Raw genomic sequence first — 12,004 nt, 5'->3', positions numbered from 1 at the left:
TGCCAACAGTTTTCTTTTACAGATGAACTTGTTTGAAAATGTATGTGGACTTTATATTAGATTTTTTTTCCAGCTTTTTTTTTTCATTTTTTTTCATCTCATCTCAGAGATGAGATTTTGAAAATAAATTGAAGTAAGATTAGCTTTAATGTTACGAAAGGGCATCAGATTTATGTGCCTCACTTCCAGAAAATCCTGCAAAATGGCACACCTTTGCTCCCATATACACTCACATTTTGGAGCCCCCTATGTGGAGGTATTCATCATGTTATAAAATTATATAACTGCTTGGCGAAAAGAAAATAAAGAAACCTGCTGAAATGTACAAGATTCTAGCAATTATGAAGAATCCAAGATGATCAATCCCCTCCCTGCGATAGCAGCAAGACTCCAGTTGAGTTAAGCTTAGGGCAAGTTTAGTTAAAGTGAAGTCATTGTTTATACTAGGCACATTTTCTGGCTTGTTAAAATGGAACGAATAAAATATGCGATAGAACATTTGTTTTGGTGACCTGCTTATGTGGTTGATTGTTTGATTGGCTGCAATTGAGAACAGATCACTGGATTAGCTCACCTTTAGTCTGATCCAATAAAGCTGTTTTTATTCTTATTATTTGAGAAATACATTTGTTTTTAAAAAAAGAATGCAAGAAAGTTTAAAACACTATCTTTCCTTAATAGATTTTTTTTAGCAACATGTTTATCTTGTTCTCCATCTTCCTTTACACATTTTTGGGTTATGAACTAGATTTACAAAGGTCTCTAGTGTATTAATCTGAAGTGGATGAAATGTTTTCATCTTCAACAATCTTGAAGATGAACAATCTTCATTGTTTTATTTGACATGAACACATTGGGTCAATTTTCATCACGGAACACTGTGTTATGTAGACATTATTCATCCACATGCCGATCCGCAGTAGTACTTGAATATCAGATTAGAATTTAGTCAACTAAAACTTTTTGTTTGCTATGAAGTTTCTGTTCTTTCAGTTCATAGGAAGTTCTAGTTATACTAAATATTAGCACAGCTCAATAGTGTTTTACCTACTTCTGGTTTCTAAAATAGTAGACCCCAACTTATTGTGAATTTAATGCAATTATATGGGTGGGTCATCAGGGGGAAAAATATGCAACACAAAATACTTAAACAGTATGGAAAGCTACCATTGAACAGCAGTGGTGAAATCTGAACTGGTTTGCTACTAGTTCGCTGGCTGCGCATGCACGCTGCATGCGGTGCACATGCATGCACATTAAATAATGCGTGCACATGTGCAGTGTGCACCAAATGTGCACTGCGCATTTAAAAAGTTACCGGTTCAGCTATCAGTTGAACCGGTAGTTAAAAAAAACTACGATCCAATGATCAGCTGTGCCACACGGTTTAGCTTTGCTAGAAAGAAGGATTCCCTGCTTTCTAGCAAAGCTAAAGTGCATGGCACAGCTGATCGTCGGATCGTAGCTTTTTTAAACTACCAGTTTGACCAAACCGGTAGCTAACTACCGGTTCACCTGAACCAGTAGCTTTTTTTTTTTAACTACCGGTTTGCCTGGTAGTATCTAAAGCTTAGATATAAAATTAAGTATGTGAAAGATTATGTGTTCATTCTGTATTTAGCAATAGCATTTAGACTTATATACTGCTTCACAGTGCTTTTACAGCCCTCTCTAAGCAGTTTACAGAGTCAGCATATTGCCCCCAACAATCTGGTTCCTCATTTTACCCATCTCGGAAGGATGGAAGGCTGAATCAACCTTGAGCCTGGTGAAATTCGAACTGCCAAACTGCAGACAGCCAGCAGTCAGCAGAAGTAGCCTGCAGTACTGCATTCTAACCACTGCACCATGGTGGCTCTTTAAATTTAAATATCAAAACTGAGTTACTGTACTTTAATACATTACCACCTCCATATACAGCTCTGATTCTCATGGATGTCTAACACGATAATGGTGTATATATATATACATATACATATACATATACATATACATATACATATACATATACATATACATATACATATACATATACATATACATATGTATATGTATATGTATATGTATATATATAAAACAAAGCTGGGAAAATTCTATTCTTGGACCCACATGCAGACCTGGGATATAAAGGCACTCTAGAAGACTTTGCTATGCTTCCCATCACCAGATGATCAACATGATTATAAAAGAAACAGCTGAATGAAATCATTAGTTGAATTATTTCTTCCTGAAATTAATGGCAGAAAGCCCAGCAGCCTCATGTCTGCTATCCAGTTGGGTCATCTGAGGGTGAAAATATACAATGTTCAGGAAAATATTGAATTACTTATGAGTATATATCAGTGTATGTGTTTCAGTGTGTGTAAAGTTGCCCTTGTACAAATGCATGTTTCCCATGTGTATATAAGTATACTCCAACCCTTGAAGCTGAACATGTTACATTTTGAATTTCAATTAGTGGCAACTTAGTTTTAACCATTTAAATTAAATACATAAAACCAGAGACATCCACAGAGTAGAACCCCAGTAGAAATTTAGGTCTTTCTCAAAATAATGAGCACGAAGGTCTTTCTCTCTATGTATGTAGCTAGTGTGGTTTAGCACACTTCAAAATAATTCCAGAAGCGATATTTAATCAGTTCTGTGAACACCTCCTACTGAAAAAACTTGAATTAACTACTTGCATTAACAAAAATCTGCATTCCTGAACAAATGACCAGACCTCAAGGATACTGTTTATTATAAATATTAATTATACAAAATGTAATGGCACATAATGTTTTGGATTGAGAGGCAGAGATGTAAATAATTTTTCATATATTATTAGCAACAAAGTTAGGGCAGTTAAAGTTCAGGGTTTGAGAAATCTGCAGGGAAGCTATTGAAAGGATGCAACAAGTTAGTATACCTCACTTTTGAATACCACTTGGCCTCTTGTTCTAGATGAAAATTATGGAGGAAGTCAAGATGTTAAGGAAGTAACAGGACATGATGTAATCAGATTATAAAATGGTAGATGAGACAGTTCTAATTCACTTCCCATTTAATAGCTCTCTTAGCTCTTTCCAGAAGGCCTCTGGAGGGAGGAATACATCAGACTAAAATAAGAGAGAGAGACTTAATTCTTAACCTTCCTTGTAATAGGAACAAGGCAGAGTAATGTTATATTAACTATCTGTATCCAAAGAAAAGGTCCTGTAACTCAGTGGGTATGCCTATTGAAATCCCTGTGTTGGAAAATGTAGGAATGTGAAGACTATAAATACAGAAGGATGTACAATTTAGAAAAGTCTGGAAATCAGTCCATCTCTGACAGAGGAGTCTGGATATAATCTGAGATAATAGAAGAATAATGCAGAAGATACATTGAAATTATAACTTTGTTTTCAGGTCAAACATATTTCTGAAGACCCTCCTTGTAAATGCCCTAGTAAATTTTGTGTGGAGCGCCTTTCTCAGGGAAGGTACAGAGTTGGAGAGAAGATCCTTTTCATCAGGGTAAGAAAAAAAAAACTACTATTCCTTTTGTGAAATGAAATATGGTAAGTAAGCAAATGAGTGAGAGAAATGATCATGAGAGAACTGTTTTGTGACCTGTGCTATCATAAAGAGCTATGCAGGAGCATATAAAACAAGTCAATGTTGAAGAGGCTATGAGCAGGATCTCAGAAGTCTTACCTAGTCTTCTGAATACTTGAACACTCCCTCCCAGCCAAAATTTGTTCTCTCCATCCTGTTCACTGAATTCTTCTTTCTCCCTTTCTCCTCATTCTTTCTTTCTCTCCCCATCCTTCAATCAGCTGTAGTCCTCCTGCTGCAGTTCTTGTTTTGTTTATAAAAGCATTTGTGCTACTGAATTTGGGGGACCTTTAGGGCCAGCCTTCTAACCTGTACTATTTATATGAAAACCAGTCTGAAATAAAGCTCTAGTTCAGATTATATTCTCAATATGATTGCTGTGATTATCAAGATCTGCACACTTCTAGCCATGTTTGTTTTTAGAACATTGTTTTCACATCAAAAATTCCAGCATCAGCCAACAGCAAAGCGCTTATGTATTGTTGACAAGAAAGTGACATATGTGAAATCACCAAACATTGAGCTCAGTTTAGGGGAACATTTATTTTACTTATTCGTCCATTCATCCCTAATCCATTGCTGCAAGATATCCACTTCTAGATCATACTACGCTTGTGCCAGACGTGGGTTTCAGCAGGTTCTGACCAGTTCTGGAGAACCAGTGGTGGAAATTTTGAGTAGTTCGGAGACTGGTAGCAGAAATTTTGAGTAGTTCAGAGAACTAGTAAATACCACCTCTGACTGGCCCCGCCCCCGTCAATTCTCTGCCTCCCGATCTGCTCCTTCCCAGCTGATCAGGAGGAAATGGAGATTTTGCAGTTTCCTTCCCCTGGAGTGGGGTGGGATGGAGATTTTACAGCAACCTTCCCCTGCCATGCCTACCAAGCCATGATTGCCCACCAAGCCACATCCACAGAACAAGTAGTAAAAAATTCTGAAACCCACAACTGGCTTGTGCGTAAAGGTAAAAATGAATTTGAGCTCAATGTCTGGTAACTACAGGAATACAACTTTCTTGGTGCTAGCTCGAAAATGATTTGATGTTACATTCTTCTGCTTCCCTTCCTGCCTTTTTGAGTTTTCAGTGCACCTTACAGGCTTGTAGTCTTCTAAGTGTTATTTATCCTGCTTCTGAACGTGGACAAGTTGTTCAGCTGCTTCCTACTATAATACAGTCATGAGTATTTTCCATTTTTCCATTTTTCACCTCATGGAAAATGAAATTTCACTTCATGGAAAATAAAAAATACTATTCTCTCATCTTGAAAAATCTGTGGAAGATTTATTTATTTTTAATAGAATTATTATATTAATTAAATAAATAAGCAAATTAAATTTATTTATTTAAGTTATTAATTACTGGATGTAGCATCTTATAGTAAGATAGAGATAGGTCAATAAGTGAGAAATCAATTAAATAATCCCAAGAGTGAAATTATGGTAAAGGAAAACCGAATACAAAGAATGAAAACATGGCTGGTTTAAACATGAATTTTAATGGTTGTTGTAGTTTTTTAATAATATAGGGGCCAAATTATTTAATATGTTTTTAAACTGTTTTTAAATTTTATGGATATGTGTGTTTTATTGTGGCTGTGCACTGCCCTGAGTCCCTCAGGGCGGTGCACAGGGCGGTATAAAAATTTAAATAAATAATAAATAAATAAATAAATTAATTAATTAATTAATTAATTAATTAATGAAAATGAATAAAGGCAAAACCATATACTATATTTAGGGTCCCATTTCAAAGTATTTTAGATACGATGGCTGAGAACTGTATACAAGGCAATTTTTTAACGTAATATCTTCAGTTGTTCTATTTTCCTTGCTTATTTGCGCTTTTATCTGTGTGCATGAGTACATTTTTAGCATGTACAAGATACATGGCTATGTATTTTGTCTGTTCTGACAGCCAAAGGAAAAATAATAGATTACTATTCAAGTTTCATACTTTTGTAGTGTTTCTGTGGATTAATGATTTTATGTTCAAACATGCCTCAGACTTGTTTCAGTAATAAACGTTGTAAGGAATGTAATTCATCTACTCTAGCAAATCCCAGGCTCAGATGGTAAAATTCTCTTTTGATTTCAATTTGTATGGATTTGTTGCTCTTTCACCACCATGGTCTTCAGAACAATTTAGAGCAAAACAAGAAAGTGATATAAAATAGACCAAAGATCAAACTAAAGCACTAACAACATATGACAAATGGAAACAATGAAGCTTATTAATAAAAGCAGTAACAAACTATTAAGTTATTAAGAGACCTGTTCTGAGATTAGGAAGAGGTCATAGCTAATTCATAGAGTGAATATTATAGAGGCAAAAAGGTCTCAGGTTTTATTTCAGGTAGGACAGTAGAAGAAATCCAGAAATGTATTTACCAATAGTCCTTTCAGGCCACATCTTCATATCTGGGGGGAAAAATGAGGATTTTGTCCTATTTGCTAAACATCCTGTTGGTGAGATTTATGAAGAGCTAGTCTACACAACCCACAATATGGATGTCTCTATTAGGATGAAGTTTTGAGGCATATATAAACTTCTACATGACTTCGACCCTGGTAATCCAAGATTTTAGCTCATGTGAAAGGATCAGATGATGAAGCTACTTCAATGTTGCAAATGAGTGTACTAGCTGCTTAATGTTTCTAGAGAGGCTTTTGGAATGTAAAGATCTACGTAAACCTTAACCCTAAACCTAGTTCATTTTCAATGGTAATGGAATTTTCCCTGTGGATCACAAACAACTCCAGAAGAAAAGCTGTTACTGGTGCTTTCCTAAGAAAAGCACTATGAACCTATCCCTAGAATTAGGTTTCAGCAATGACTCCAAGTAGACTAACCCTAACCCTAACCCTAGTTTCATATTCAATGCCAATGGGATATTCCCATGTATTTTAATACGGACCACAAACAGCTCTGAACGAAAGGCTATCATTGTCACTTCCCTTAGAAAATGTCTCAGAAACTATCCCTAGCATTACTTTTCAGCCATGTGTCCAAGCAGATGTAACCCTAACCCTAATCCTAGTTCATTTTCAATGAAAATAGCATTTTCCCATGTATTTTACTGTGGACCAAAAACAACTCCGAGAGAAAAGCTGTCACTGACAATTTCCTTAGAAAACCGCTAAAATCCTATCACTAGCATTAGATTTCAGGCAAGACTTCAAGCAGACATTACCCTAATCCTAACCTTATTCCTAACCCTAACCTTATTTTCATTTTCAATGCCAATGGGTTTTTCACATATATTTTACCGTGGATCTTTTTTTTTTAATTTACCATATTTACTTGATTTACAGATTTGCTCTCTGTCTGCCTTTTGCCAAGCAAATAATATTACTCAAAGAGGAAAATGGCCTTTCTTTTAAGCTATTTGTTTACAGCCAATTGTAGCAAAGCAAATTAGAGATAGACATTACTGATTAGCAATTTTTTTTCCAATTAAGGTAAACAGATAACATATATATTAGTTGTCAGATAGATACCAAAAGTTGGTTTTTAAATCTTTGATTCCAGAAAGATTTCCTAGGGTAAAAAAATAATAATAATGAGCAGATAAAAAGCAACAAATAAACTAGAGAATTTCTTCATGCTTTACACATACACCCCTTATGTGTGTTCATACATACACACAAATTGTATAAAGAGTTCCTCTTTGTCTCCTGTGTTATAACCAAAAAGCGTTGGATTCTGACCAGCTACTTTTCATCAATCTTGCTAAGAACATTGTTAAAAATTTAGAATGTAGTTTGGAGTGTGGTGTGGCTGTTCTTGGGCAATTGTTGATCAGGCGAGTTCATGTCCTGACTTGGTGCTTTTATCCATCAGTTATACTTTGATCTTCTCCTGGGCTTTGGCAGCATACCCTTGCATGCTATTGTCTCTTCATGCACCTGTGCATTCAGATAGACTCTTTTATGAGGCTGAGCATTCATCATCTAGTTCATTAAACTCAATATCCATCATGATCACCAGAAAAGGTTATTTCCTGGGCAACCTCTTCCTGAAAAGAGGTTCCATTGTCTTCAAATGGAGATTCTCTCAGGTTCAGCAAACCTTTTGGTTTCTGTGTATCCAAAGAACCCTCCAATCAAGCTGTACTTTGCTTTTCTTAGCAGATGAGAACTAGGTTAAGCTTCTAATAAACTTAATAATCACTCAGGTGAAGGGACTTGTTGCTTTTGGCATTCTGAAAGCGCTTTCTGGTGCAAATTGACAGGTCTGCATTACTGAGAAGGGATAATGTAAATCTGTGTTGAAGGTGTATAATTCTCTGAATTCTTTACGTAGCCACACTAATCTCTATAATACAGAAACTAGGTACAGTAAATGGGTTTCATATATGGGAGTTGTCTGTGTATTTGTCATCAGCTTTATGAGTTCTGCTTTTCATTCTTTCGAAGTAATCTGACATCTCAGAATTAAATAGTGTGGCTTTCTGAAAATGAAGAGACAGAAACAAGCTTCATCCATCCAATTTCTTTATTCCACTTTGCAACTGAAGGTGGTTGAAAATGATCAACCTTGATGTAACTTTTTATAAATTATGGCACTGAATTTGTAACTCTATGTATACTGGACACATGATTTGGATCTTCAACTAGAAGATTTTTAGAAGGATACAACCTGGGCAAAGATGCCCATGGCTGGATATCTTATTTATTTTTATTTATTTAATTCAACTTATATACCACCCTTCTCCACAGGGGGACTCACGGTAGTGGACAGCCAAACTTAAAACACATATAGTACAAAAGTTAAGAAAAAACTAAAATAAATTAAATCATCGGCATTTCCAAATTAAAATCCCAAATCTGCAAAATCAAAAAGTTCCCAATTTAAAACCCAGAATCAATAAAATCGAAAATTTAAAAACCCCATTAAAACCATTTAAGCTAGGCCATCTTGTTGGAATAAATAAGTCTTCAGGGCCTTTCGGAAAGCATGGAGGTCCGGGATCAGTCGTATTCCAGGAGGTAGCTGTACATAAACATTGGAAATATATTTCTTGTGAATGGAGACATAATTATATTCTTCTAACTATATATAACCACAACTACGGAATAACATTTAAAGCATCTTCAAGCCCTTATGTAACCTTTTGTATTTAAAAAGTTGCCAATACAATCCATGAATTATTAGATTACTTTCTATTTACTTTAATAATTAGATTAATCCCTATTTAAGCAGGATTAAAGTACAAGGAATAGGAGGTAAGGAGGAAGAGTAGAAAGAACTACATTGAAATTAGCAATAGTAATAAGTATGAATGTTTTTCAAATATAGAAATATATAATATGGTTTTAGAGTCACAATCTTTGAAATTTAAAACAAAATTGAAGCATCATAGTACTTTTATGGTATAACTCAATTTTCCCAACATTCAATAAAATGTATGATATTTTATTCCAAGTTTTGCTGAAAGCAAGTTCTTATAAAAAAATGAAGTAAATAAAATTGTGTTTTCATCCAAATTGGTAAACAGTTGTTTGCCAGCATGAGAGAAGAAAACTCATGGGATTGAACAATATCTGATTGAATATATAGGAACGTACATTAAATTGACATTTGGGGAATTGGATACAATTTTACCAAAGGTAAAGATAATGAAACTTGCATTCCTGGGATGTTTTTAAACTATGTAATTTCATACATTACCCAGATATTTAGCAATACTCTTTTATAATTTCAAAGATCTCAAACTCAACATAAAAGATCTGTGTGCAATTCATGTTTGGATAAAAGCAGTACATTGTCCCATAAATCAAGAGGAATGTTTATCTGAACCACATGTTATAGACTATTTTTTAAAAAACAGTGAAATTCTAGGATACACAGGAAAGAAAGATGATATTTCATGTCTCATTTTGTTGGTTGGATAGTATTACATGCATCATAACCTCTTAATATTTCATTCAACGTTAACCATTTTGATATCAAACTTCCCCCAACACACACTTAATCTTGATCAGTCTATTTACTTTACTACATGATCTACAGCCAACAATGTGTTTTAAATTTACAAACCAAAAAGAAATTCTAAGAATCTCTTTAACAATTAAGACAATAATTTCAGCCAATTTATTCTGAGCAAAAGGCACTGTTGCCTTTTCTTGTTGAGATGAGATATTCTTTGTTAAGATTCCCATAATCAGCTGTTGTTGTCCACTGGAAACTGGCTGGTGATCTAATAGTGGTCTGCAATCTACTATTTGCTCGTTCTGATGAAACACTCCTCTTTATACATTAATAAGCAGGCATATTTCAGAAGAAATAGTAACATTGGTCCACTGTTTTCTTTTTCTATTCAGTTGAATAACCACTGAATAATTTTTTTTTTCCTTTGTTGCTGCTCACTTTAGGATTTGATTAAACAAATGCAAAACAATAAAATTAAAAGGAGTAAACAATAGGATTGGTTTTATTATTTGTAACTAACCTTCTGGTTTTATAAACAGATCAATATTAGCTCTTTACTCTAGTCCCTCCAGATAATTTAAATTCCATCATCCAAACCATTGTGTCTTATGTATATTTACATGTCCTCCCCACAAATGATGGGGAAGGTATCCAAGACATTCTCATTATAAAGCTTTTGCAATATTATTCTAAAAAGCCTAGCAGAAAATTAGTGCTACTGAATTAAATAAAGCATAAAGTTATAGAAAGAAAGTAGCGATGTTTGTACATTTGTATGTTTATTTTTTAGCACATATATGCATCAGAAAATGTAAACAGAGCATTCATGAAGGAAATGGAACTTCCATTTTAAAAATGTGTTGTTTTAATGGTTCCTTGATTTATAGGATTACCATTATCAGAAACCTTTGACCATTTAAAGAAAAAGATATTGCAGACATTTATTCTGAAAGAACTTAATTACATGGCTACTCTCTGAAAATACTTCTGAAGACAAGGCATCTCAAAATTACATGCAATCTTTGCAAAGCATTTCAAGGAGAGTTGGTAGTATGCTGCTATATTCCCAGGGATGGGGAACACTGCATTAATCTTTATCTTCTAATAGGATATGTTCAGGATATGTTCAGCGAGAGAGGTTTTTTTAGCCAAGGAAACCAGCTAAAACTGGGTCCTTGAGTTGAATCAAACGTTAACTGAAACACAGTGATTAGTTTTGGATACTGCAGATTAAAATGTCTACAGGGGAGCAATGGATATGGTGATCAGGTAGAAATCCTGTTTTATGAAAAAAACATTGAGAGAGTTGCATTACAATTAGCATATAAATAAAAAAATGAAGACACAGTTTAATTTCCATCTTCAAATATTGGAAAGGTTGTATAGTTGATGGGAGCTGATTGGTAACAAAGGAAGAAAAATGTTAATTAAATCTTAGAAGGCAAAAGCATTTCCAATAGAATTTAATGGATTCTCCTCATTAATTTTTTTCCCAGCTAATATCATCTGTCAGTACAGTATAGCAGTAAGTTTCAATTAAATAATTCTATTTTACCATCACCGAAAGTGTAAAATATTAAGCTTTTTAAAGTAAGTACAGCAGTGAATATCTTACAGTGTTTTCCAGGGAAAGTTATGATGCCAGTTATTTTACTTACAGAATACAAAACAAAACTTAAAAATGATTCCAGGGGTCAATTTCCAGGCTGAATTGCATTTTCAGATGATGAAGCACTTCAAAAAATGCTGATGATAAGGAAGGTTATTGCATAAGTTTCAAATATTTGAAATAAATAAATATTTATTAATTTATAATATAAATTAATATTTATTAATATTTAATATATTAAATATATCAAATAAATATTTTTGGAATATTCCAAAATCTTGACATTAATCCATATTCTTTAGTTTTAATTGTATTGCTTTATGTTATCTATCAAGCTATTATGTTTTCAAGGGAAACTAATTTTGGAAAATGAACTCTCTGCTGGGAATAATTGAGTCTAACCGCAAAAATAAATGCAGAGTAATAGTTTAGCAACACTTTTGACAAAATATGTGAAAGTTCATATTATATCATGGGTATTACTGTTTAAGATAAACAAACCTATGATACCATAAATATAGTTCGGTTTCTACCATTATGTACATTAACATATCAGTTTCTTTAAATAATACTTCAAAGTAGTTTTTGGAATGAGATTTGTCTTCTCAGAATCTTTAGAAAATTATATTTTCCAAAGTAGGGACGATTTTCGCATTACACTTTTCTGTATAAAAATGAGATTTCCACTCTACTCCATCTCTTTCCTCCTCAGTATTTTTTTAAAATGGGTAAGGTTAAAAGTTTTCACATTTCACAAAAGTTTTAATTTATAATATGATAGTTATTATTTTTGCACAGTGACTAAGTAAGCATAGCACTTTCCTGATAGTACTGCAAAGATATGGTTTACTTGTGGTGCAAATACCCTCTAAATCCTAGAATGT

At 33.8% G+C, this 12,004-nt stretch overlaps 1 protein-coding gene across 1 annotated transcript in view; it reads left to right on the top strand.

Moving 5' to 3' along the window:
• Nucleotides 1-12,004, top strand: part of GAS2 (growth arrest specific 2) — a 101,368-nt gene that overhangs the window by 70,466 nt on the left and 18,898 nt on the right. Inside the window, exon 6 of the mRNA XM_070957547.1 lies at nucleotides 3,391-3,498. Within this exon, the coding sequence (XP_070813648.1) occupies nucleotides 3,391-3,498 (108 nt within the window). The remainder of the gene's footprint in view (nucleotides 1-3,390; nucleotides 3,499-12,004) is intronic.

Source organism: Pituophis catenifer, unplaced genomic scaffold (assembly GCF_029215685.1).
Source record: "Pituophis catenifer annectens isolate HBS135680 unplaced genomic scaffold, rPitCat1.0.hap2 SCAF_1, whole genome shotgun sequence".
Classification (NCBI taxonomy): Eukaryota; Metazoa; Chordata; class Lepidosauria; order Squamata; family Colubridae; genus Pituophis; species Pituophis catenifer.
This window is presented reverse-complemented; position numbering and strand designations above follow the sequence as displayed.